The 25,863-nt window shown below is 36.7% G+C and overlaps 1 protein-coding gene across 1 annotated transcript in view; it reads right to left on the reverse strand.

The window, feature by feature from the left end:
• Positions 1-25,863, reverse strand: part of LOC118994671 (unconventional myosin-XVI-like) — a 298,709-nt gene that overhangs the window by 96,619 nt on the left and 176,227 nt on the right. Inside the window, exons 14-15 of the mRNA XM_037057347.1 lie at positions 23,466-23,568; positions 3,374-3,470 (exon numbers count right to left, since the gene is read on the reverse strand). Coding sequence (XP_036913242.1) covers positions 3,374-3,470; positions 23,466-23,568 — 200 coding nt within the window. The remainder of the gene's footprint in view (positions 1-3,373; positions 3,471-23,465; positions 23,569-25,863) is intronic.

The raw sequence follows: 25,863 nt of genomic DNA on the forward strand, positions 1-25,863 counted from the left end.
TGAGGGCTATGTATGATACTCTTCTGATGCCTTTTCCTGATTACAAGGTAGAAAGCTAAACACAACTTTCCAGAGTTATGGCTTCAGAGGCAAGTAATATATGCAGATATCTAAAATGCTGGAGGCTTTTCTTCAGATGGCAATACTAACTGTTCAGTTACTTTGGAATGTAGTGGTATTAAATTAACTGTAAAACAGTCATGCTGAACTAATTGAAAGGGGAAAATATTTAAATAGCAAAAGATACAATAAGACTTCCAGGAAGGTATACTGTGGAATAAACTCAGCAGTATTAACCATGTGATAGGCACATTGAGACAGAGAACCAGAATTCAAATTGGCTAGTTCCCTTGCTAATTCTTTTACATTAAAAACAACAACAACAACCCCAGACATTGATTTTTAGAAGGTTGAAGGTGAGGTTATATTCAAAATGTTTAAGCTTTTGGAATAAAAGGAAGATTAATGTGGATATGCCAGACTTCTTGTGCCCTCTGACTACAGCAGAGCTATTCACTGGACTCACATTTACCTGGGAATCTATTGTTCTGCATTCAGAGGACTCCATTTCTCACATTTCATACTAGGACCTTTCCGAAGTCTTTAAAAATGTTATACCAGTTGATAACAATCGATATTTTTAATAGGGGACAACTAATTAAAATAAAATGTGTTACAAATATATACGTATTCTCTTTCTGACAAATTTAAAAGACTGCTGTTATGGCATCTACAGTATTCAGATCTTAAATTTCCTCCAAGACAAAATAAACACATGTAATCAGAGAGAAATATTTGTTAGGAATAATTTGAGATTAAACTGATTAGATTTAAGATGAGAGTTAGAGCTTTGTTCACCTAACATTTACAAAAAAAATTAGAACTCTTAAAAAAACTATAAATGAACAAGATTATATAAATTTTGAGGAGATTGTATAGTAGTAAAAAGTACTGAAGGAATGATTCCAAGGGATATAAAAAGTAAAAATCAATAATTAATACTTTGCATTTAAGAGCCTATAATTTAAAAATGCTTTTATATCTTTTATTCATGCAATATAAAAGTATGGTTTTCATCTTGATGCCATATTTTGGACCATTCTCAATTTTTATCTTTAGAGGTTTAGAGAGTCCTGCTCATTCCTTTTGTTTCAGGTCAGGAGGGCACAGCAACCTAATATTTGTAACTGTATAGAAGAGAAATATCTAGTGAGTAGCCAAGATGGAAGATAGGGTATACCTCCTTCTTATTATATTTAAGAAAAATTTCCAGGAGAATTTGATGCCCCCTTCTACATACATGTAACATGGTATTAAAAGAGATTCTCTGTTGACTCCATGGCTCAGTGATTGTAAGACTGGTCTTGTAAATGGGATTCTTCCTATCCCAATTTCAGCTGAGGCTGTAGGTGCAGATTCTGATTCAGAAGATCTAGGGCCCTGAGATTCTACATTTCTAACCATGCCTAGGTGGTGCTGAGGCTGCAGGTGCTCAGATCACATGGTGGTTTGTCAGGGCTGATCACATAAACAGGAACTGCATAAGTGTGATCCAAAACAGACCTGTGATCCCAAACTTTCTCTACACCCATGGAAGGGAAAATTAAGGAGGTCAGATTATCATCACCCACAGAGAGGCTAGGGTTGCTGAGAGTTCCTGAGGCTTCCTCCATTGCTCTGGACACCCAGGTTGGTGCAAACGCCTTCAGGGACTTTTCAGAGAAACTTGCTGTGTGACTCTGAAGTTTGAGACTTTGGAGGACATGGTGCAGCATGAGTCCTGAAAAGGCTGGTGCTGCATCAGTAGTTGCTGTCAGGCACTGAATGCAGGGTGGTCCTGCTGGAAGAAGCTGCACCTGTCAGGGTCGTAGAGAGTGGGTGGCTCTCCAGTGCCAGAATAGGTTTTTAAGACACAAATGTGTGCTTGAAGTCATTTAAAAAGATTTCTTAGAGAGAATCAAGGCCTTGACAATCCATGGGGTGCCCAGCAACTGTGGGACACTACAAGTGATTGTTTAAAGGAACAGTCTTGCTAGTTCTCAGGTGGATTGTGCAGATAAGTGCTGAAATGTACCCACATAGTCAAAGAGCCATTGCACATCTGTTTGCCCCACCAGAGGAACACAAGGCCAGATCACACTGCTGATGGTCAGACAGCAGAGCTGCTCTGTCTTGTCACTTCTCCCTCCCCTTCCACAGCTCTGGAGGGTCAAAGGATGTGCATGCACCTGAGTAGGCAGCAATGAGAACCATGCCCACTGCCCACCTATAGGGTCTGAGATGTCTAAGAGGGATGTTTTTACTTAGCATGAGGTTCTAAATTTTGAGCAATACTTGGACCACACTGGCTAAATTCTGAATGAGAGTGTATCCTCAGAAAATGATGAGATGTTGGAGATGTCTTGAGGGATGTGCCTGAATGAGGCCACAGGGGTTCAAATGGACAGTGGCTTGAATAAAACTGATTTCTGCCTCCTAGGAGTTGTCTTTGCTTGTTTTGAACATTTTCAAATATATCAGGCAGCTAAGTTCATTACAAAAAGTTCCACCAAAAACTAGCATGTAGAGTAATTTCCTTTTTAACTTTCTCTGAAATTATATTTATGAGTATAGTTAAATTAGAAATTAAAAATCTATTTACTATATATTTTATGTGAGGCATAGTTATGATTTTTAATATGTACTTATTTTTGATGATCACTTGGGTTTTGATAGAAAAAAATTTTTAATGGAACCTCTCTCAAAGTTAAAATAAAAAAATGCTATCTGTTCAAAGATAACACCAGATATTATCATTGCTTCACAAAGTAAAAGTCAAGTCAAGGATTTTTCATGGCATATGTGGAGTCACATAAAATATGATCTGGCTTATTGGCTGTTTCAGTCCTCCAAACTTGAAATACCAGTGCTGACTGAACTGGCCTAGGATTCTGGCTCCATGGCTGGGCCTAACTGCCACATGGGGGTTGCACACTTTGAAGGGGGGGGTTGAAGTGGGTTCAAAGGTACACTTTTCTTGTCAGTATCAATGATCATGAATATTTGCAAGGTAGAGGATGCATAAATCATAGGATATGAATATCCCTTCTTCCAAATACTGATTTGAATGAAAAATTTCTATAAAGTAACAGTTGAAGTGACTACCAAATAAAGCATGAGCAGTGTAGTGTCTATATACACTGATAACAGTTAAAAAGCAAACTAAGCCACCGTATCCTAACTTTCTGAAAACTCTGCCTGGAAGTAGCATCACAGAATGGATGGAGTGCTCCACTCTAATGCAGATCCCAGTGCCATTTAACTTGGGAGTGAACCAAATTATTTTGTATTACATAACCCCCAAAAGTTCAGATACGTTAGTGTATACTGTTACCTTTCTGACAGGTGATAATTTTTCTCTGCATCTGTAGGCACAGATCATTGAGCTGGTTGGCATGCCAGTATTTTAGAAATACTTTTTGAACTCCAATCTAAAACATAAATAGTAGGGAAACATTTAACAGCATGAAGACACCAAAAGGATGATGAGTAAACAATCAGGCAAAGCTTCTTTTGGAAGACAATTAGAAGAAGCAAAGCTAATAAAATAAATTCCAGTATATCCACCTTATTACATTTAATTGCAATCCCAAAGGTTTTGTTCTAATAAATACCTTTGTTGTGTGTACACACCATCACCAATATTTGCAAATGTCTACACACTTGTGGTTGTGGTTGCACCATGTAATGCAAAATACCGAGTGGCTTTGACTCTTTGTCAGAAGATACAATCATTCCCATGAATGAATTCTTACATTCTAGAGCTAGACTCCTAGCATTCCTTCATGATCCTTTTCTTTTCTCATCTCACAGCAGGGAGGTTAAGTTTACAAAAAGGAAAACAAACAAATAAAAAGAACAAAACAAACATACAGCAGACACACAAAATTGTTATGAGTCACTTAATTTTCTAGCACATGGTATATTTATGAATTGGATGCATACAACTGTAATTATGGAACTGCAACATCAAAGTAAAAATTCATGTATGAGCAATAGTCTTCTAGATGTTTGCATAAATAGTAGTATACAATAAACATTCTTCTCTAGACTTTTTAAATTTCATGTCACCAAATTTGTTTTTACAAAAAGTGTTATTAGTGGACCACACAATGGTCCAAACATGTGGCTACTGATGAAGACTGCAATCAAAGAAAGTTCTTTAAAACATATAACAATAAGGCATGTTCTTGCATTTAAAAATATTTTTTTGTGTGTTGTGCTTGTTTTCTAAATTCACAGAGCTGTGGTAAGTGTGAAGAATGCCCTTCATGATGTAAGTGTCCACAGTCTCTTAGGGGAAGCAGACAAATAATTGCAGGAAAACCTGGTAAATACTAACAAATAGCTGTGGAAGCTCTGAGGTGATATTCTGTTAGATAAAGAAGAAATACTGCTTAGGCAAACCTTGTAATATGTTCATAATCATATTCTCAGTACTTGAGACAAACACCATTAAAATAAAAGGGATACTAACATGTGTGCTCCCAAGCATGAACTGGGGACAGTAAAATGATAACACTGCATGGTCTATGCTATACATCACAATGACACCCAAGCTTGCATGTGTATACACACCATTAGGTATTGGAAAGGTTTATAGGTCAGACATATCTTCAGAGTGTGTGGCCAGAGGCAATTTATGAACCTTTTCATATGGAAACTAAGTTTACTACAAACATATTTTGTCATTTCCCATCTTTCCTTCTAACTCTCCCTTTAGCCATGTTATCTTAATGAAACAAGCACACAGATTTGCAAGAGACTGGGACCTGAATCCTGCACTGTGGCAGCCAGGCTAGTTAGATCCACAGGAAAAGCTCTCAGTTACTGTCCAGTCTGAGGCCCCTGTTTGACTAGATGTTCTTCTTCATTTAGTTTTCTTTAGTTGGTTGAAATTTGAGACATTTGCTTGGGTGGGTGGCTACAGAGAGTTGTTACTTCTTTCCCCATTGTATTGCTATTCTCTCCCCCTGGTTATTTTCCATAATTCACAGTCTTTTTTCCCCCTTCCCGACTGTTGACTTATTTTGGCAGTCAACAGGAAGAACAGTTGGTACTGTCTGTGAGTTCTGCGGAACAAATCTGTGAGACAGGCATTGGGAAGGAGGGAGCATGTCATCTTTCTGCTCATATCTGACTGTGGTTTGTTGCTCGTTGTGGGAAACTAAATCCCAAAAGCAAAATTCACACTAACCTGGTTTCCAAAATGAAACTCTAAAAGAGTGATAGCCAGCAATACTGCCCAATGGGTGGACTCAATAATGATCATTAGGGGAACTAATGGTGGAAGAACACGAGAGGAAAGACCTAGGGAATACGAAGAGGAGAACTGGATTCTAGTTCCACCTCTGGTCAGGAAGAGAGTTAGATGACTAAGATCTCGTATGATGACATTTCTAACAGCCATTTGAAAAAATAAACAAACTAGTTTATCTTGAGAATTCTGCTGGATTTTAGAGATATAAAGGAGGGCCGTCTCCTCATGGAGCTCATAGTTTACCGGGGAGAATCAGCAGTGAGCAAATCCAGCCACGATACATGCTCAGTATGATGATAAGAGTCATGTTCAAAGACCATCAGAGAGGAGGAGTTGATCAAGCTGGAATCAGGTAGGATTCACTAAGAAGCATATTAATTGAAGCCATTTAGTCCTGAAGGATATACAGGAATTTCCCAGGATCTCTAGAAATGGTGAGAAAAGATGAATGTGTGGCAGCAAAACCAGCATGTGAAAGGCAAAGAGCAGAAAATGATAAACAATCTTGGGGTACAGCTGTGTGAAGAATGATAATAGAAGAGGCTGAACATGTAGCTGGTGGTCAAATTATGAAGAATATTCTAGAAAAATGGACATTTTTTTATAAGCAATGTGATTAAAATGAAAGAATGAATGGGGATAAGATCTAAATTTTATAAAAATAATTTTTGAAACTGCATTTGAAATCTATATATTCTCTTATTAAAAATAACTGTCTAAAGAATGGATGGTTGGGCTTGGCTTTGGAAGGTAACTGTTTGGCGAAGTGAGACAATATAATGCAATCAACAATTTGGGTTTGAAAGACTATACAACCATTGCTTGTCTGTTGGCAAACACTTATTTATCTTTTATAATTGAAACCAAACACTATCTCCATTAATAGATCTCTGATACTGATTTTTTAACTTCCAGTAGCGCTTTAATGACTTTCATAGTGTTCCTAGAGCACCCTATCAATGATTATTTCTCTTATTATATTACATTGCATATTTGCCATTATATATGTATGTGTATATATATATATGAGTATATGTACATATATATTCACATCTACTGAAGAATATGAAGGTATATTCTTGATCTTATAAGTGGTAGGTATGTGGGGAAGATTACATCCATGTCTTAGACATGGATGATAATGTCTTCAAGGATGAAAATAAAGTATGAGGGATAATGAAAATAGAAGCCAGACCCTGAAGTCATTCAGCAAGCTGGGAATAAGTCATGAACATCAACCACTAATGAAACAAATAATGGTGAAAATAAAAGGAAAAAGAAGAATGCAGTGAAAATGGTCTACAAATAGTGTAGACATAAGACAAGGTTAAAGAACAATGATTCAACTGAACCCTCTCCTCTACTGAGACAATGGAAGTGAAAAAAGTGAAACCTTATAGTGGAGTATTGTCAGGAAATATCCAGTTTTCAGTTCGTATATGGAGGCTAAATTAGAAAGGGAGTAAATATAGAAGATGAAGTGGATTTTTCTCAGGATATATTAGAGATTCCATATGACCTGATTGTGGGTAGCTGAGAAGCAGTATGTTTCACAGGGCAGAGCTGCATGTTAGGTCTGACTTGGAGGAAGAAAAAAGTTCTTCCTGAAAGCCATAGAATAGAATAATGGCAAGTGAGGAGTAGGGTGAGTACATAAGGCATAGGGCATGTGTGTGGAAAGGTGGAATGTTAGGCAGACACATGTAATGTTGGAAACCAGGACAGATCAGTTCCCAAAGTTCCTGGTGAGTTTCTGGTGTAGTTATGCCCACAGAAATTCTCCCTGCAGAGGTAAAACCAAGGACTTTGAAAGTGAGGAGGGTTTCTAGCATCTGATTCAGTGGGAGGGGGAGAGAATTAAAGTTTCAACCCACATTAAAAATATCCTGTTAAGACACAGCTGAAGACTTTGTGGAACTGGCCAGCTATTGTCCTGTTGTCACATTTAGACAATTTAAAAAGTTCTTCATTCAGCTATTTGGTGCACTTTACAGTTGTTCGGTGGACTGACTCAATATTTCATATTCATTCATTCATTACCTTTTTTCTTTTTTACCATATAATTTATTTGTGGATTGGAAAAATTTGGAAATGCTGATTGAAAATGTTAACATTTGTTTTACTTTGCTGATCTTTTGGGGTTGTCATATTTATAGTAAATGTTTCATCTCTCTGGAAATAATAAAATTAGCCCTTTAGTAGTATTTTAGATTTCTTCCTCAGAAAGTATTAAATGCATTTTAGTGCTGACGTCCTCCGATATCACTGATGTTCAGGATTAATGGGACACAAATCTAGAAATCTTTCTTTATCAGTAAGATCCAGACAGGACCACATGAATTCTAAACATGCAGGAATTTTACATTGTCTATTAATGATGCGGACTAGGAGGAAATGTTAGCCATTTAAATTTTTCTATGGAATGAATTCACATAAAGTTGCTCTGCAATCAGTGCTTTAGTCTTCTGTATCAAATCCAATGAATTAGGATTCATCCGAAGGAGACCGAATGTTTGAATCACCTACATTCTTGATATTGGTTGCACTCTTTTATAAAAGACATTTCTCTCTCACAAACATAGAAAAGGAGAAATTAAAATGTTCTTTCTCCTACTGAGTCCTCTCCCTGTGCTCTCCCTAGAAGCAGAGTGTTCTGATCTGAGATTAAAATGTTAATGTCATTCTGACTCCTGTAAAAGTAAACCATCTGTGAATTATAGTCATCGCTATTTTTATTAGAATATCATTAGGTTTTTTTTGAAGTGACAGATTTTAAAAGATTAAACAAAATTGTCATTGATGACTTCAAACACTTCAATTACTGCTACCGTTTTCAGGGATTTTTTTTTAGAGGTGCAGGCTGTGGGAGCACAGACAACTGCTGGGACATGGGTTGTGATGCAGTGTAGGTGGTCTGGAGGCTGTACTAGAGAGAGATATTAAGAGAACCTGTAAAGATCCTCTCCACCCTCCTCCCCCTCATCATCACTGATTGCTGCTTCCAGTCACAGAGGTACAAAGAGCAAGGTTTTTCTCCGATGGACTGCAAGAGGGACATACACTTCCTGTTTCCATGGCAACCCCAGACCTCCCACAGGAGATGCATATTACTGGCCTCCTTTTTGGGGGTGTCCCCATTTGACCACCCCTCACTATCTGCGTGTGAATCAACTAACTATAGAGTGATCTTTCTAAACTTTGATCTTGTTATATTACTTTTGTGCTTAAAATTATTTAATTGTAGATAATGACTTTCAGGATAATGTTCAAACTCTTCTGAAATGTTCATTAGACTTTCTATAGTATTGTTCTTTTGTTTATCTATTCTCAAACACTATCATATTACTTTTGGTTCCAAAATGGGAACTTATTTTTCCCCCCTGGCTTAACATAATCTGTTTGTTTTTCCTCAGTACCTTTAACTAAATCATCTACTCTGTAAACTGCTATTCATCATTTAAAACAGATGGTTTGGTGAGAACTCCCAGTCTTGCATTTGCCATATAATAATGAATTCATTAAAATAACATACCTATATCATTGATATATTTTGAACATATCTCTGTAATACCAGATTTCCTGATTTTGTCATTATTTGTTTACCTATCTGAATATTCAGCTTGCCTGTGATACATTTTTGTGGGCTAGGGTAATGTTGGAAAAATATAAAGGTTATAAGTTATACATACTGAGGTGAAGGAAGTGAAAGTAAATGGAATAATAAAATGAAGAAAATATCAAAGAAAGTTATTTTAATGGATACTAGTTATAATCTGAACTCAGATACTTACAAAAATTCACATAAAATAACAAAATCAATAATTTGTTTGAACTATTTGAATTCATTTGTTTTATAAAAATTCATCTAATGTAGTTCAGGAAATAAAGAATCTTGGTCTAGGACCAACCCAACCCAAAATCTGGAGTGCATCTCATCCTCTAATTCTTTACCTGCTCTTCAATTAACCTCGCACGCTGGGTCCAATTTATTGATCTTCCAGAATCAATGATTCTGTATCACCTGTATGCTAAAATGCATACTTCTTGGTTTAGCATTCAAAGCCCTCCATAGTGTGACCTTCCTTAATTTCTGAAGGTCTAACACATTTTACTCCTCTAAAAAAAGATGCTATTTACAGTTATTTCAACTTCCCACATGCTCCTGAGAACAGAAAATCAATGTGAAACTTTTGTAGACACTATGAAAGATTTATAGCATTCTATGCACAGAGTTCTTATTGGATACATACGTTACTGTTATTCTCAGTGTTATCTTAGATATATCCCTTCATATCTATAATTATGGGGCTACTTTATTAATAATTACCATATATTTTAATGAGAAAGGGTTTATTGTCAATGCTTATGTTTTGCTGCAAAAATGCTTAATTTCCATTATTACTAATAAAAAGTTAATCTTTAAAAATTTAATCTTTATTGCTCTAAAGCATTAGCATTGTTATGATTAACACTTCCCATTTAAAGATATGTAAAATTATGTTTGCAGTAAAAGCAGCTATCTTTTTTGTTATAATATTAGCATTCTAAAAAAAATCCCCTGGTATCTGTTAAACTGCCTTACCAGGTGAGTCTGTTGCCAGTTTTATAAATAGCTTTATTGGTGTGTTATGAGCAATATAGTGTTTCTTTTATGTGACTTGATGTCTCCATCACTCTTCCATCAGATTTGTGTTCCTTTCTGCTGATCTGAGAATGTCACTGTGCTCCTTTAAAGTTCTGTTCATTCTACTTTTACCACAGAAAGCATTCTCTGTACCTATTATGTAATCTCTTCCAGATAGAACCAGCTCCCAAACCCCAGTATTTCCATATGCATACTATGAAAGGTCCGTCACTCATTCCTGATTCTATGTCATTTTCACATTCTTAAGTACACTGTATCTTTTATCTTCCCTGATTTTCCTTGTCTCACATTTATTCATCCATTGATGCTGCATGTGTCTGTTTTAACCAGCTATTTCTTCATCATCCATTCATATATCAAATATTTGCCAAGGGTCTTCCTGATCCCAGGCCTTATGCCAGGCTCTCAGACCACAAGGATGAACAGAACACCATCTATCCTTTTAAGAAGTTTTAGTAAAACAACATTCAACTAAAATTCATCTTCTTGGCTGAATTCACATGTTTCCATGATTTGTTCATTTCTTTGATTCATTAAGTTTCTATAGATGACCATTATTTTGTATGTATATAATTTACAATTAATATTCCAACATTTTTTATTTTCATGGTAGCTTTGAAAAATTACTAAATAGAGATATTCTAATTTTCAGCCTGGCTCTGAATATACTTTTAAACCTTCTCAAAGGATACATTTATACTAAAATACAAGTTCTCTTTGTTATAAATAGGTTATTCTTGAAATTTAAATTCAACATAGAAAAGGTAATTATAGCTATACACATCTAACTGAGTACTGTATCTTCTGCTATTTGAAGAAGGTGGTTTGGCTTGAATTACATATAATTATAGGTTAAAAAATTAATTACTCTCACCTAGAATAGTATGACCCATACAGTGAGCAGTGATGAATAATTACTATTTTGAGCATCTTAGTGAATTGCATACTATGTGATCCTATATATTATTTCATTATGGAAATCACATCAGTGTGGTCAAGAGTGCTTAAAAAAATCTCTTCTCCCACTCCCCCCAAAATGTCACATTGTAAAAAATAATCCCAACCCAAGCAAGAGTGATTAGTTTCAAAATCAAGAGGAAAGTATATTGGATAAGTAATGTATTCATGTAGGGAGCACCTTTAGTCTTTCCTCTTAACAAAATGCTGTCCATAATGTCAATAATTACCTGCCCTGTGGAATGTGTATGTTATAAATAATTAATAGCAGCATAAACACAATCAGAGCCCACTCTACTCATTGGGGCATGTATAGACACATAGGTTGGGAGCTCTTCTACCACCAGCAACAGCTGAGTCACTGCCACTTATGTATTTTGATGTTTACTTTAATTTTAAAAATATGAATACTCATGGCACTCCATGCTGGGCATCTGATCTTATGTTGTTCATTCTTAAGAGTATTTTTAGATATTAAAATATATTTACATAGCTTTCCTAATTTTCCAAATATTCATTCTGTGATATGTTCATGTTTGCTTTGAGACTCATTTACATTTATATTTGTGAATTGTCTTCTGTTCTCAATCTTTAAAGGGCCAGATCTTTCCCATCATTTAGAGCTCCATATATTTTGTGCAGCAAATTCACACTTGTTGATAAGAGCTTGAGTATATTCCTGACTGAAGTTACTATTTTGGTTGTAAAGGAGATTCCACTCTTCAACTCAACATAATTTACTAGGTCTATTTATTGAAGGCACCTGTGAGGATCCTGTGACCCTTCTCTGACTCACCTACCCATTTTGTCCTGTTCAGCATTGTTCTACCTTCTTCGCTCTATTAGTTTGTTAACTGGTTTCTTAGCTCTATTCTTGCCCTCCAGCATACAATTTTTATGTGTTTAAAGTATAAATAAGATCACGTTCCCACCCTCTTTAAAGCTGATTGATGGCTTCATGTTGAAATTGAAATAGGATGTTGTGCTTTAACTCACATAAGGTTTCACTGGCTCTGGCCCCTACTTGTCTCTAAGCATCCATTTCCAACATGGTGGTTCTGCCCCCAGAGGGTTCTCGATTGGAAAACAAAACAAAACAAAACAAAACCTTAGTTATTACAAGGTTTGAAGCGTACAATAGGTGCTCAATAAAGGCTTGCTGAAGGACTGAATAAACCTGGAATTGGAGAAAATTAGATATATAAGAAATGAAATTGGATTAGGTATAGCCAGAATGACCATTTTTTAGTAGTTGTTAAGAGACATAAACTGGTGAGGAAGACTGACTGTTGAAAGGCCACAAATCTTTGCAATGGCTAAAATTTCTTAGTAATTTTCTCATTAATTTTTGGCTGTGTCTTAAAATACATTTTATTGATTATGGTATTACAGTTTTCCCAATTTTTTTCTCCCCTTTATCCCTCTCCTCCTTGCACCACACTCTCACCCTTCAGCATTCCCACCCCCCACGCAGAGTTCACGTCCATGGGTCACACATATTTGTTCTTTGGCATCTCCATTTCCTATACTATTCTTAACTTCCTGCTGTCTATTTTGTGCCTACCTATTCTGCTTCTTATTTCCTTTACTTTTTCCTCCCATTCTCTCTCTCTCCCTATCCCCACTGATAACCCTCCATGCAATCTCCATTTCTGTGATTCTGTTTGCATTCTGGTTGTTTGCTTAGTTTTTGTTTTTTAGGTTCCATTGTTGATAGTTGTGAGTTTGTGGTCACTTTACTGTGCATAGTTTTTAATCTCCTATTTCTTAGATAAGTTCTTTTAACATTTCATATAAGGAGGGCTTGGTGATGACAAACATCTTTAACTTGACCTTAGCTGGGAAGCACTTTATCTGCCCTCCCATTCTAAATAATAGCTTTCCTAGATAGAGCAATCTTGGATGTAGGTCCTTGCCTTTCATGACTTTGAATACTTCTTTCCATCCACTTCTTGCCTGCAAGGTCTCTTTTGAGAAATCAGCTGACGGTCTGATAGAAACTCCTTTGTAGGTAACTATCTCCTTTTCTCTTGCTGCTTTTAAAATTCTCTCCTTATTTTTAATCTTGGTCAATTTACTTATGATGTGTCTTGGTGTGCTCCTCTTTGGGTCCAATTTCTTTGGGACTCTCTGGACTTCATGGACTTCCTGGAAGTCTATTTCCCTCACCAGATTGTGGAAGTTTTCCTTCATTATTTTTTCAAGTAAGTTTTCAATTTCTTGCTCTTCCTCTTCTCCTTCAGGCTCTCCCATGATTTGATGTTGGAATGCTTAAAGTTGTCCCCAAGGCTCCTAAGCCTCTCCTATTTTTTTTCATTTTTGTTTCTTCATTCTGTTCTGGTTGGATGCTTATTTCTTCTTTTTATTCCAAATTACTGATTTGAGTTCAGTTTTCTTTCCTTTCATTCTTGGTTCCCTGTATATTTTCCTTTATTTCACTTTGTGTAGCCTTCATTTCTTCCTTTATTTTGTGACCAAACTCAATCAGTTCTGTGAGCATCCTGATTACCAGTGTTTTGAACTCTGCGTCAGACAGGTTGTGTATCCCTTTGTTGCTTAATTATTTTTCTGGAGTTTTAATCCATTCTTTCATTTGGGCCATATTTCTTTGTCTCAGTATACCTGTTAGGTGGTAAGGGGTGGAGCCTTAGGTATTTGCCAGGGCGGGTCAATGCTCTTTGCTGCCTTGGTGTACTGTCTGTGAAGGAGGGATCAGAGAGGGAACAATGCTGCTTGCTCCCTCTCCTTTCACTTTCCCTCACTTCCCTCGCTTCTCACAAGTGGATTGTGCCTTTTCAGGTGCTGGTTTGCAGGTGGGTGGGTTTGTGTATGTTTTAGGATCCTGTGGGTGTTTCCAATGAACTCTCCTGTGAGAATGGGGGTTTCTCTGCTGCCACAACCTCCACAGTTTTCTTTACAGCCTGGGGTTTTGAGTCTTTAGTTTTCCACACTGACACCCTGGGTTTCTCAGTCTGTCTTGCTCCCTTGTTGCTTCCCTGGGCTTGTCTGTGAGCAAATGTGGAATCACAAGCATGGTCTGCCAGCCACCACCTTGCCTTGTGTTCTCTCAGCCTGGTTGCCATTCTCTACCCTTCCTACAATCTGGGTGAATGTTTCTTTAACTCCTTGGTTTTTGGACTTCCATGAAAATATTTGTCTTTCATTTGTGGTTGTTCTTTGTTTTTAAATTGGTTGTTATCTCTTTTTTTTTCGTTTTATGAAGAAGTGAAGCATTTCTGCCTATGCCTCCATCTTGGCCAGAACTCTCTCATTAATTTTTGTCTTTAGTGGGGCATTAATGAAAAAAAAAGGTTGAGAAACACTGCTATAGAGCATTGTGTCTCTTCCTCTCACTGGTATTCAGTGCTCTAGCCATTCTTTTCTCATCAGTTCCCTCAAACTGCCTTCCTCTAAGGGTCTTGGCACATACTGGTCCTACCCCCAGACTCCACTTTCCTGCCTTACCCATTCACAAGATCCTTCTTATCCTTCAGATCTCAGACGACACTGGATTCTCTTAGAGATGACATTCCTGATCACTGCCATATATAAACTATGGCAACTTTGATTTGTTGTCACAGTGTCCTTACTGGTTCCATTCCAGCATTAGTCCTAACTTGTAATTATTAGTTTATTGTTCATGGTCCCACCCCTACTGCACTTGACTGTAAGCCCTGTGGAAAAGGGAGATGTCATTTCATCTTAACGTTACACTACATTGTCTTATGGAACTTCAGGAACATAAATGGTACTCAATTAATGCTTGTTGATTCAAGCCATCATTCAACCTTGAGTTAGAGAAAATTAGACTGATTTCTAAGAGATGAAAGTTGGATTAGGAATAGCACATCTAGTTTTTACTTGGTAATTGTTAATTGCCTTCCTCTCAGGGTCTTGCCTTTCATGTAATGAAGTTGAGAAGAAAAGTATAAAATTACTATAAAGGAGAAATTACCACACATGTCAGCAAGGCTTGATGTAAACACCAAACAGAACATGTGATAATAATTAGGAGGTTCGTTCATTTATTCATTCAACAAATATTGGCTGAGTGTCCATTCTGTGCCAGACCCTGAAAGGGATGTAATAGTAAAGCACAAACACACAGTATGAAAATATATAAGAAACAACAAAACAAACAAGCAAGCAAAATATAACCAAAGACACTGAAATACAGAACAGGCTGACAGGGACCAGAGGGGACAGAATTTCAGGGGAAAAAGGGAAGGATTCACAGGAACAAGTATAAAGGACCCATGGACAATAACTAAGGTGGGAGGTGAAAATGGGAGGGAGGTGGGGAGCACTGGGGGGGGATGGACAGGGCTGGGAATATAAGGCAGAAAACTCTACTTGAACAATAATTAAATAAATCTAAGAAAAAAATATATATGAAAAAAGGAGATGTACTATTTGTCCACATAAAGTTCATTGTGAAAAAGGAAAGAAATACACTGACCAAGAATCAAACATCTGTTATATTTTTTAAAAAACTGACTCAACACCCACAAAACATTAGTATTAGTTATCTCTAGACAGATCAATTCAATTATGAATGATCTGTATTTTCTTCTTTAATTTTCTTTATTTTTCAAGTTTCTTATCAAGATAAGTGCATTTATAAAAATGTGTTCATATATATGTGCAAGTATTTAGTACCAGAGAAAAAATAAATATATGTGCACATACAGTGATCCCCAGTTATAATGTGCAAACCAGGAGATACTCTTAGATCCCTAAAGTCTATTATTTGCAACATTAATAATTCCAGAGAAAGAGAAGGAATATGAGAGAATAATTTTATAGGCTATTTTCTAGTTTGTACTTACAGTTGATTTATGAAGTGCTCCTTGAGTAATAAAACAAAGGTTATAAACCATTAATTTATTGTACTAATAAGAGCCAAGGGCCCAAATGCAATTGTCTTATCTTAGAATATATAAAAAAAGTGGAGAGTGCTTAAAACTTTAACAGTTTCTTGCTCATACGTTTATTATCTCTTCTCTACTGTATTATTTTAGATTAATGAAATAATAAATCTTTGATCCAACTGATTTTACTTAATGGTATAGGAAAATGTTAATCTTGCAGTTCTCAGCACTATAAGAATGAATCCTTCAGGGTGCATAGATTCTTTTGGATTGGTGTTTCAGGGTTCTTAGGATATACTCCTAAGAGTGGAATTGCTGGGTCAAAAGGCACGTTCATTTTTAGTTTTCTTAGAAAATTCCATATTGTTTTCCATAGTGGTTGTACCAGTCTGCAATCCCACCAACAGTGAACTAGGGTCCCCTTTTCCCCACAACCTCTCCAGCACTTGTTTGTTTCTTTGTTTATGATGGCCATTCAGACTGGTGTAAAGTGGTATCTCATTGTGGTTTTAATTTGCATCTCTCTGATAGCTAGCAATATTGAGCATCTTTTCATGTGTCTCTGGATCCTCTCTATGTCCTCCTTGGAGAAATGTCTGTTCAAGTCCTTTGCCCATTTTTTAATTGGGTTGCTCATCTTCTTTGAGTGGAGTTGAGTGAGTTCTTTGTATATTTTGGAGATTAAACCTTTGTCTGAGGTATCATTGGCAAATATGTTTTCCCAAGCTGCTGCATCTCTTTGTATCTTGATACTGTTTTCCTTAGCCATGCAGAAGCTTTTTATTTTGATGAGATCCCATTTGTTTATTCTTTCCTTTATGTCCCTTGCTCTAGGGGACATATCAGTAAAAATCTTGCTGCATGGAATATCTGAGATTTTCCTGCCAATGCTCTCCTCTAGGGCTTTAATGGTTTCACGGCTTATATTTAAGTCTTTTATCCACATTAAATTAATTTTGGTGTATGGTGTAAGTTGGTGCTCGAGTTTCATTTTTTTTTGCATGTAGCTGTCTAGTTCTCCCAACACCATTTGTTGAAAAGACTATCTTTACTCCATTTTATGTTCATAGCAGCACAATTTACAATAGCCAAGAGTTGGAAGCAACCTAGATGCCCATCGGTCAATGACTGGATCAAAAAGCTATGATACATTTACATAATGGAATTCTATGCAGCAGAAAGGAAGAAGGAGCTCCTACCCTTTGCAACATCATGGATGGAACTGGAAAGCATTATGCTGAGTAAAATAAGCCAGGCGGTGAAAGACAAATACCATATGATATCACCGTTAACAGGAATCTAAACAACAAAACAAACAAGCAGGCAAACTATGACCAATGACACTCAAATATGGAACAGGTGGACAGAGTCCAGAGGGGAGAGGGGAGAGAATCATAGGGGAAAAGGGGATGGACTCACATAAACAAGTATAAAGGACACATGGACAATAACTAAGGTGGAGGGTAGAAATGGGAGGGAGGTGAGGAGCACTGGAGGGGAGGGGCAGGGCCGGGAATATAAGACAGAAAACTGTACTTGAACAAGAATTAAATAAAAATAAAAATTAAAAAAAAGAATGAATCCTTCAAAGGCCATTATTTTACAGAGACACAATGAAATCTAGGCTATTCTTGGAAAATTACGTTGGAAGATACTAATAAGTTACTCATTGTAATTTTAAAAATATTTTATTTATCTATTTTTAGAGGGTGGGGAGGAAGAAGAAAGAAAGAGAGAGAAACATTTCATGTGAGAGAGAAACTGATCAGTTGCCTCTCACACACACCCTGACCAAGGACTGAATCCACAACCCAGGCACATGTCCTGGCTGGGAATCAAACTGGTAACCTCTTATTTTTCAGAATGACACTGAACCATCTGAGTCACCCTGGTCAGGCTAATTATTGTAATTTTTTTGTTAGTAGATAAGCACAAATAGAAAACAAGCAGATTTCACTAGAAATTGGGACTGTGTTTTTCATGAGTACTCTTTGTTATTTCTTTCAGTCTCTCTCTCTCACGCACGCACACACACACACACACACACATAAGGAAGTGTCATATCATGTGGGTAGTTGAGATGAAGTTGAAGTTCTAATTTAGTTTCTTGTTTCCTGAGTGAATAATCTTGAACTAGTTACCAAAAGTTCTCCTTTGCCCAACCCCTCATCCTTAAAGTGTTAGAGGCTATGTAAGATATCTCTAATGTTATAATCTAAATTTCTCCTTCCACAATTCCTGTAGCAGGTATCATGATCACCTACTTCACAGTGACAACATGGGATACTCTTCTTTGTCCACAAAGCATCCCCACTCTGAAGTTTAATAAATCTGTTTTAAACAACAATAAAATGCATGGCTGTGAAGGCTCTCCTAAACAGGGGCACCAGCCTGGTCCCCAGCCCTGACTTTTCTTGAGCTCTGCAAGTGTCTGTGTTCTGAAGTGGCCCCCTTGCCATCGCGTGAACTGACTCTGACAGATTTGTTTCCCCATTCGTCATCCCTCCAGATGGCTTTAAAATGAATATAGCATTCAAATAACTACACAGAAGAAATCATCCTATAACCAGTTGATTCATATAAAACGTGTGAAAATCAGATTATACCATTTATTTTTCCACTTAGAATTAGTTTCAAAAGTTTTCACTTTACATAAATGATATAACATGATAAAACAAGCATGTCTCACATGGCCTATGTGCCTGCCAGTCACTTTCCTGTGGCTTGAAGAAATCAGGGCAGTAAGTGTTTGGTTAAATGTACATAGTTCTGGAGGCACTATTTCCAGTTATCTTAAAGTAAGGCTGAACTAAATATGTATACATTAAGATAAATAAAATGCCTGAATAATTAAAAATAGCAGAAGATTAATAACTAATGGTTTAATTTTGCTTCCTTTCAAACAATGACTTAATTTAAACTATTTATATTTTCTCTGGCACTGATTCTTTGTTTCATAAAAAAATATATCTGGTGAGAAAGAAAACAGTACTGGAAAGGAGTCATGTAGAGTCTACTCAATTCATTTCAAGAACCTTCCACTTCTTTTTGAACAACTTAAATTCTGTCTTGAAATAAGGATAAGGCTCTGACCAGTGCACCATATTTTTTAAATAAGCCATTTTATAAATGTGAACAAGAAAACACCACAAAGTAGGACTCTTTCCAGCCAACAATACATCCTGATTTTTCATATTTTTTCTTAAAAATAAAGGCATTGTATGTCAAAGTAGCACTGTTGAGTACGTTAAGGCAATAGTAACATCAGTGACTTTGCCACAATTTGTGGTTACCAGTCAGACCATGTAACAGATAACTAGAGATTCCTTTGAGAAGTGAGAGCTAATGGTATGCGATATACAAAAGGTTATCTATTATTTGAAAGCAAAATGCTTTAGAGTAAAACACAGTCAGTGTGATTTACAGTTTTTTCACAAATACTGAAAATTGAGCCTGTGCCATATTCTACTAAAATTGTATTTATGTAGCAGTTATAAATTAAAAAAAATTAAATTACAGAAGTAATGCATGAATATAAGTATTCACTAAACATAAATATAAGCCTGAATTTAATTTAACTATCATCTCAAAATGATTCCTTAAATATTATCGGTGTTAGGTTTTTGTTGTGAATTATTATAGATTATATTGATACTGTGTATGTATCCATATGAAATTTATAGTATTGTTTAGAAAAAAATTTTATTGACAAAGACACATTTATTGGCCCAGCACACATGCACAGATATCTACTATACATCTTTCTCTGTCCCCTTTGCTGGACATATAGGAGTAAATTGACAGATAATAATCCTTTTTGAGGGAGCTTTCATGCTAGTGCAAGAGACAATCAACAATTTTGTTGAAGGTGTGCTATCTAAGAAATAAGAATGCAGCAGAGAAGAGGGAGCAAATGCTAAAGGGGGTTGGTGGAAGGTTAAAATTTAAAATACGATAGTGAGCAAAGCTTAGCATACTGCAAAATTGATGGATTTACCAAAATAGTTTAATTAAGACTGTTCTCAAACTGCTCAAGTAGTGATTTGGAACCAATATTACCCTGACTTGCCTGTCAATCAGCATCACCCATGAATCTTCTCTCAGCCTTGGAATTTCCTGTGGACGGCCTGAAGGGCATCCAAGTCTCCCCTTTCAGGACTGGAATTGATGTCAAACACTTTATAAAATAGACACTTGGTTCTAGTTCTTCTCCTCTTTCTCCATCTTCTCTTCCTTTTCTTTCTCCCCTTTATCTTTCCAAGATGCAGTTAGAAACTAGAGTCAAAGAGTGCTGTGCTGTGCTAGTTAGGGGTCATTTGGCTGACAGTTGGGTAAGAATGATTCTGATCAGAATCAGCCTGCAACAGAAAGCAGCCAGCTTGTCTTCCCTTCATCTACCAAGTGAGTTAGGAACATAAAAAAATACAGTAACTACAAGGAGCAATCTGCTTAGACTGATAAAGGAATATGTAAGTGCCTTTGATCAGAGCTCAAATTGTGATGCAGGGTCTATGTCTTTCAAGTTCTGTAACCTGAATAAAATGACTTTAGATGGTTACATTAAAAGATATAGATCGAGTTAAATGCAGTGGAAAGAACAGAGCATGGCAATACCTAGATGCCAGTGTCAGCAACGTGGCCTTTCTACTGAAACTAAATATTAACTACACTTAATATTTTGATCAGTGTGCTGATTTCTGATTCTATTCCCTCACATTTAAAATGAGGGCATTACTGCTCACCTTGCCTACTTTCCTTTTTTTCTACATAGAGATGTTATTAGGCTTAAAACAAATAAAGAAAAATAAAATTTTAATAGTGTGTTTTATAGAAGAGAAGAATCATTATTTATGAAATATTAAAAAATATTGCCTTTCCCCCATTGCCTCACATACTGACTCTAAAGCCACAACTATGCAAAGAATAAAGAGCACACATAGATGACTAAACAAACACAGTAGCACTAAAGGTAAGATGTCTCTATGTTCACCTGAAACAAGGAAATGGTGGTATTCGCCACTACGTACACAATTGCTACAACATACAAAAGGGTGAGGACTATGGATTTAGAATCCTTTACTGATGCCACAGGTGTGTCCAACCCACTACCCAGGATGGCTATGAATGTGGCCCAACACAAAATCATAAATTTACTTCAAACTTATTTTTGCTCATCAGTCCTTAATGTTTGCATATTTAATGTATGGACCAAGACAGCTCTTCTTCTACTGTGGCCCAGAGATGCCAAAGGGTTGGACACCTCTGACTCAGAGGCTTTACTGAATAGAATCTGATTAATATCAAGGAAAAATGAAGAAATCACTTAAGGTCTTCAAGACCCATCAGAACAATAATACAAGGTTTTCGTAAAGAGAGTTAAATTTCTAGGTAATACTCTATACAGGTTCACATAGCCAAAGAAAATTCTGACTTTTATCTTCTACCATTGCTTTTAAATGTATGGAAAAGAATAACAACTTATGCTAGCCATTCAGAACCAAAGGATGAACACTGCCTGTTTCATAGAAACATACATTGTAACTCTTAGCAATTTGGGAATAATGCTACAGTACAATAACCACCCATTAGGATTTTACCATTGCTTCAAACAGCTCCTATTTATTCTTGTCTGGATTAACTAACCACCCAGGAGAGAGTGATAGTAACACTTCCTGCAACTATCAACACATTTCAACAAATGCTTAGTTTTTTAAACAGAAATCTGACTTTCCAGGTCAAAAATAAATTTAAAAAAATTCTTAGACCTAGCCTGTTGGTTTATTTGGTTGGAGCATCATACAGTACACCAAAAGGTTGGAGGTTAGATTCCCAGCCAAGGCAAATACCTAGGTTGTATGTTTGATACCCAGTTGGGGCATGTGTTTCTAACATTAATGTTTCTTTCTCTCTGTCTCTCTCTTCCTTCCTCCCTCTCTCTGTCAGATGTATCAGAGAACTGATGGCTAGTCAGTTATTGTGGTCCCTTCCTTAGTGGAAGAATTATTCCAGACTATTTCACCTTTCCCCTACAACTCAACTTTCTTTCTTAATATTATTTTTAATTATTTTTATCTGAGAATTCTTTAAGTAAAACACCCTCACAAAAATATCTTAGTATTATTTATGTATGAAGCACTATTACCCAAATACTTAAAAATTCCAGCAATGATTCAGTTGAAATGACTTAAGTTAATCTACTGGCTTGATAAACGATTCTATATGTGGCCCCCACTGGCTCTAGAGTGACCTGTTTACATTATTCTGTTAGTAATTTTTCTTTTCTCTGTCTTTTTAACCCAATCTTTTGACAGGATGTGCATCCATGACTACTAGGACTGTGTAAACCTTCTATTTCACACTGTTATTTAAAGTTCAACTCCATTATTAGTTTTTTAAAAAGAAGGAAATTAAGAAAAAAGATAATAAACAAGTGTGGGTGGCACAAGACCACTAAATCATTACTCATCGGTGCTACAATTCCAGGTCCTTGGTTCTCTGGTGCAGAGGAGTGAGTGTGCTGCTGACGAGTCGGAGGTCTCCAGCTGTTTGCCTTGACTGGACCACTTTCAGACACAGTCAGCCATTCGGAACCCTCTGCTCACTTCGTTTCTGAAGTGAAGACCTTGTTTGGGGCCTCCCTGATTACCATCTATTTTTCACTTACAGAAGTTTTCCTTATCGTTTTTTAAAAAAAAATTCAACATCCATTTACTACCTAAAAGAAAATTGCTCAATAAAGTAGAAATAGCAAGGAATTTCCTTCTCTACCTATCATGTTTAAAATGAGATTTATATCTGCTTCCCATTAATTGTTATGTTTTCCCAAAGCTATTTATTATTCACCATGTGCTTTGCCACCGAAGCACTTACAGTTATTTTATAGCTAGAAAGGCCCAATAATTCCTGGTGCATTGGACTTCGTTTCCCATTTTTGCTCTTATGGTACCTTCTTGACTCCTTTAAATTGTAAATCTCCTCTTTTTTACCCTAGTAAGGTGGCACATTCATGTTTAAGGTAATAAACAAACTCCACAGTGTCCTACTGTCTCTGGTAAGTATTTCCTGTGTTATTCTGTTTCATGTTACTTCCTCCTTCTGGAAGTCCAGCCATTCCTCCAGTGGGCCCCTGGGTTCTGCCAACCAAAAGGACCACAGGGCATAATTAAATGTTTCCAATTATGAAGATTTTGCCATTAAATGAGGCTGAAAGGACAGTGACATTTTCAGTCTGTGGTAGGTAAGAAACAGAAAAAAAAAAGCCTGAATAAGACTTGAGGAGCCAAGGGAGGCTAGGTCTAAAGAACACTTGTAAGGTCCCAGTTAAGAGCCAATGAAATCAATGCTCTGTTCTCACAGTTTGGTTCCTCTAGCTTCTGCTGCCTTTTAGATCCTTCCAAAAGCTTTGCTGACAAGGTTTAAATCTGCAACATAGACACACTGAGTGGGGCTTCACGAACTTCTATGCTGTGCAGTGCAGGGGCCTGTTGGCTTCCTCCCTGTGTTTGCTGTGAACTGCTAAAACCCAGAAATCAGAAAGATTGATGTGCTTCCAGGGAATACACTTGGTGTCTCGCCTGGCCAAACACATCAAAGCAATTTGTTTTGCCAGTGAGACTCCAGTGGCTCCCCACAATGACTCAGCTCACTTATTTAAAATCCTAACTGGTATGTTAGGAGCCTGTAGGTCACTAACCTGCCAGCCTTGTAATTTACACTGCTGGAGAACAAGTCGGCATTTCTCCTCAGCAGACAGTTTCTTCTTCTCACTGGGGAGTGTCTCCACCAAGGGCTTATACCTGTGAAAAGCAGCAGGGACATGAAGGCAGTGACTGAAGCCATCAAACCAATGATTATATGCAACAGAGTTGTCTTTGTTACACTATTTCTTAAGTTTTTCCCTGTGTTACTTTATTCCACATGTCTCCACATACTCCATCAATTGTGCCTTTAACAGGTGACCATGAAACAACACATGTTTTACAAGAAAAATGATTTTTAAATTAATCAAATGTATTTTAATCCCTTAATGTATATTTAACACTATTATACAGTGATGCAAATCAGGTAGCAGAACAAACTTTGAAGAGAAAGAAAATTAATCTGTTAGTTTTCACTTAAATATGTAGAATGATCTTTAAAATATACATGTTTTAAGAAATTCCAGCATTTTTATTCCCATTTGAGAGTACATCTCAACATAGTTAGAATTTGTAATAAAGGAATATCAAAATACTCAGAATTATTAATTAAGTGAGAGTCAGACTACCTTTCTTCCCATGTATTAGATAATTGAGTGTTTTAAATCTTCCAAGAGGGCATTTTATTTTGTTTGGAAATTTCCTTTACATTATTATCTTTCATTCCTTAGCCAAAACAGTTTTCTATGAGTTTACTTAAAAATTCCTTTCAAAATTATATTACCCATTAAAAATCTCTGTAAAAATTATCTTTGCACTTAGAGTATTAAACCTGACATAGAAGTACAACTGCATTAGGAGAAGGAGAAGGGTGAAGAAGAGAAGCAGGGAGAGGAGTGGGGAAGAAGAGGAGGAAGAAAAGGTGGAGGGGAGAAGGAAGAAAAGGAAAAGATGGAAATGGAAAAGAAAAAAGGAGAGGGAAGGAAAGGAGAAAGAGAAGAAGGGGAAGAGGAGGAAAAGGAGGAAGAGGAGAAGGGGAGAAGGAAGAAGTGGAAGAGAAGGAGGACAGAGAGAAGAAATGAGTAAAGATTGCATCCAGTTCAACTGTGCTTACGATTTTCATGTTGGGCTGCTAAGGGAACTCAATGCTAAAAGTAAAATCACCTAATTTTATATTGTTTTCTGTAGAATATCTTAGCATTTCATCTGAAGTTTGCTGAAGCAAATTTGGCATCTTCTAAGATGAGTTTTTTTGTGTGTTGTTAGGTCAATAAAGGAAAGGAGTACGTTGCTTACACATCATTTTTAACACCCTGCCTCTGATCAAGCACTGAGAGCATTCGACATGTCCCACTGAAAGCCACAGCAGGTTCACACACATTTTTTATTTCTGTAAGTGCTGTAGGTGAATGAGGAGCACTGAGCGAGAGCCAGTGCCAGTCACTATGGGTCTGGCTATAACACAGACTGTGAAAACATACCTATTTGAGTTTTTCAGTAGCAGACATTTATTTTCTTTCTTACATCCTGAGCATTGTCACTTTGTCACTGAAAACTCAGTACGGATGCTTTTCCACTTACAATGAGGTTGCGTTCCAACAAAACCCATCATAAATTGAAAGTATGTGAAGTTGAAAATGTGTTTAATGCACCTGACATATCAAATACCATAGCTTAGCTCAGTCTACCTTAAATGTGTGCTCAGAACATGGACAGCATGGTGGGGATTGGCTGTAGGGGTGGGGTAGGCAGGGCAGGGGAGAGCAACAGGGGAAAACTGGGACAACTACAATAGGACAACAAAAAACAAAATGAAAATAAAAAAGAAGTTGTAGCAACACAAAAAAGAAAACTTACTTGAACTACAGTTGTGCAAAATCATCTAACAATGAATACACCGTAGAGTGTCGGTTGTTTACCCTCATGATCACGTGGCTGACTAGGAGCTGAGACTTATTACCACTGCCCAGCATCACACAAGGGTATTGGGCCTATTGATAGCCTGGGAAAAGATGAAAATTCAAAATCTGAAGTTCAGTTTCTCCTAAATGTGTATTGCTGTGGCACCATTGTAAAGTTGAAAATTGTAAGTCAAACCATCATAAATTGATGACTGTCTGTGCATTATTTGTCTTGGATTAAGAATTGTCATAATCTTCATAACCTTGACTCAGACAAATAAGTGTATCATCATCAGCAACAACCCTTCCTTCTCGTGTATAGATTTTTGCCTGTATGTCAACTTCAGGGTATGGGAAGAAATAAAGACAGCAAGTAACAGAAACTGAACATGAAATTGTAGTGCCAGCGGCAAAGATATAAAAATCCTGCTCATCATTTTGACCACACTGAATGCACGGAAATGATCTGTGGACGATAGAAGTAGTCAGTCATTTAAAAAAATAATAGGCAAGAATGTGGTTTTCTACCCAGCAGGCACTGAAGTTGGTAGCA

The sequence above is a fragment of the Sturnira hondurensis genome, unplaced genomic scaffold (genome assembly GCF_014824575.4).
Source record: "Sturnira hondurensis isolate 20B ecotype Veracruz unplaced genomic scaffold, ASM1482457v3 Scaffold0009686, whole genome shotgun sequence".
Taxonomy (NCBI): Eukaryota; Metazoa; Chordata; class Mammalia; order Chiroptera; family Phyllostomidae; genus Sturnira; species Sturnira hondurensis.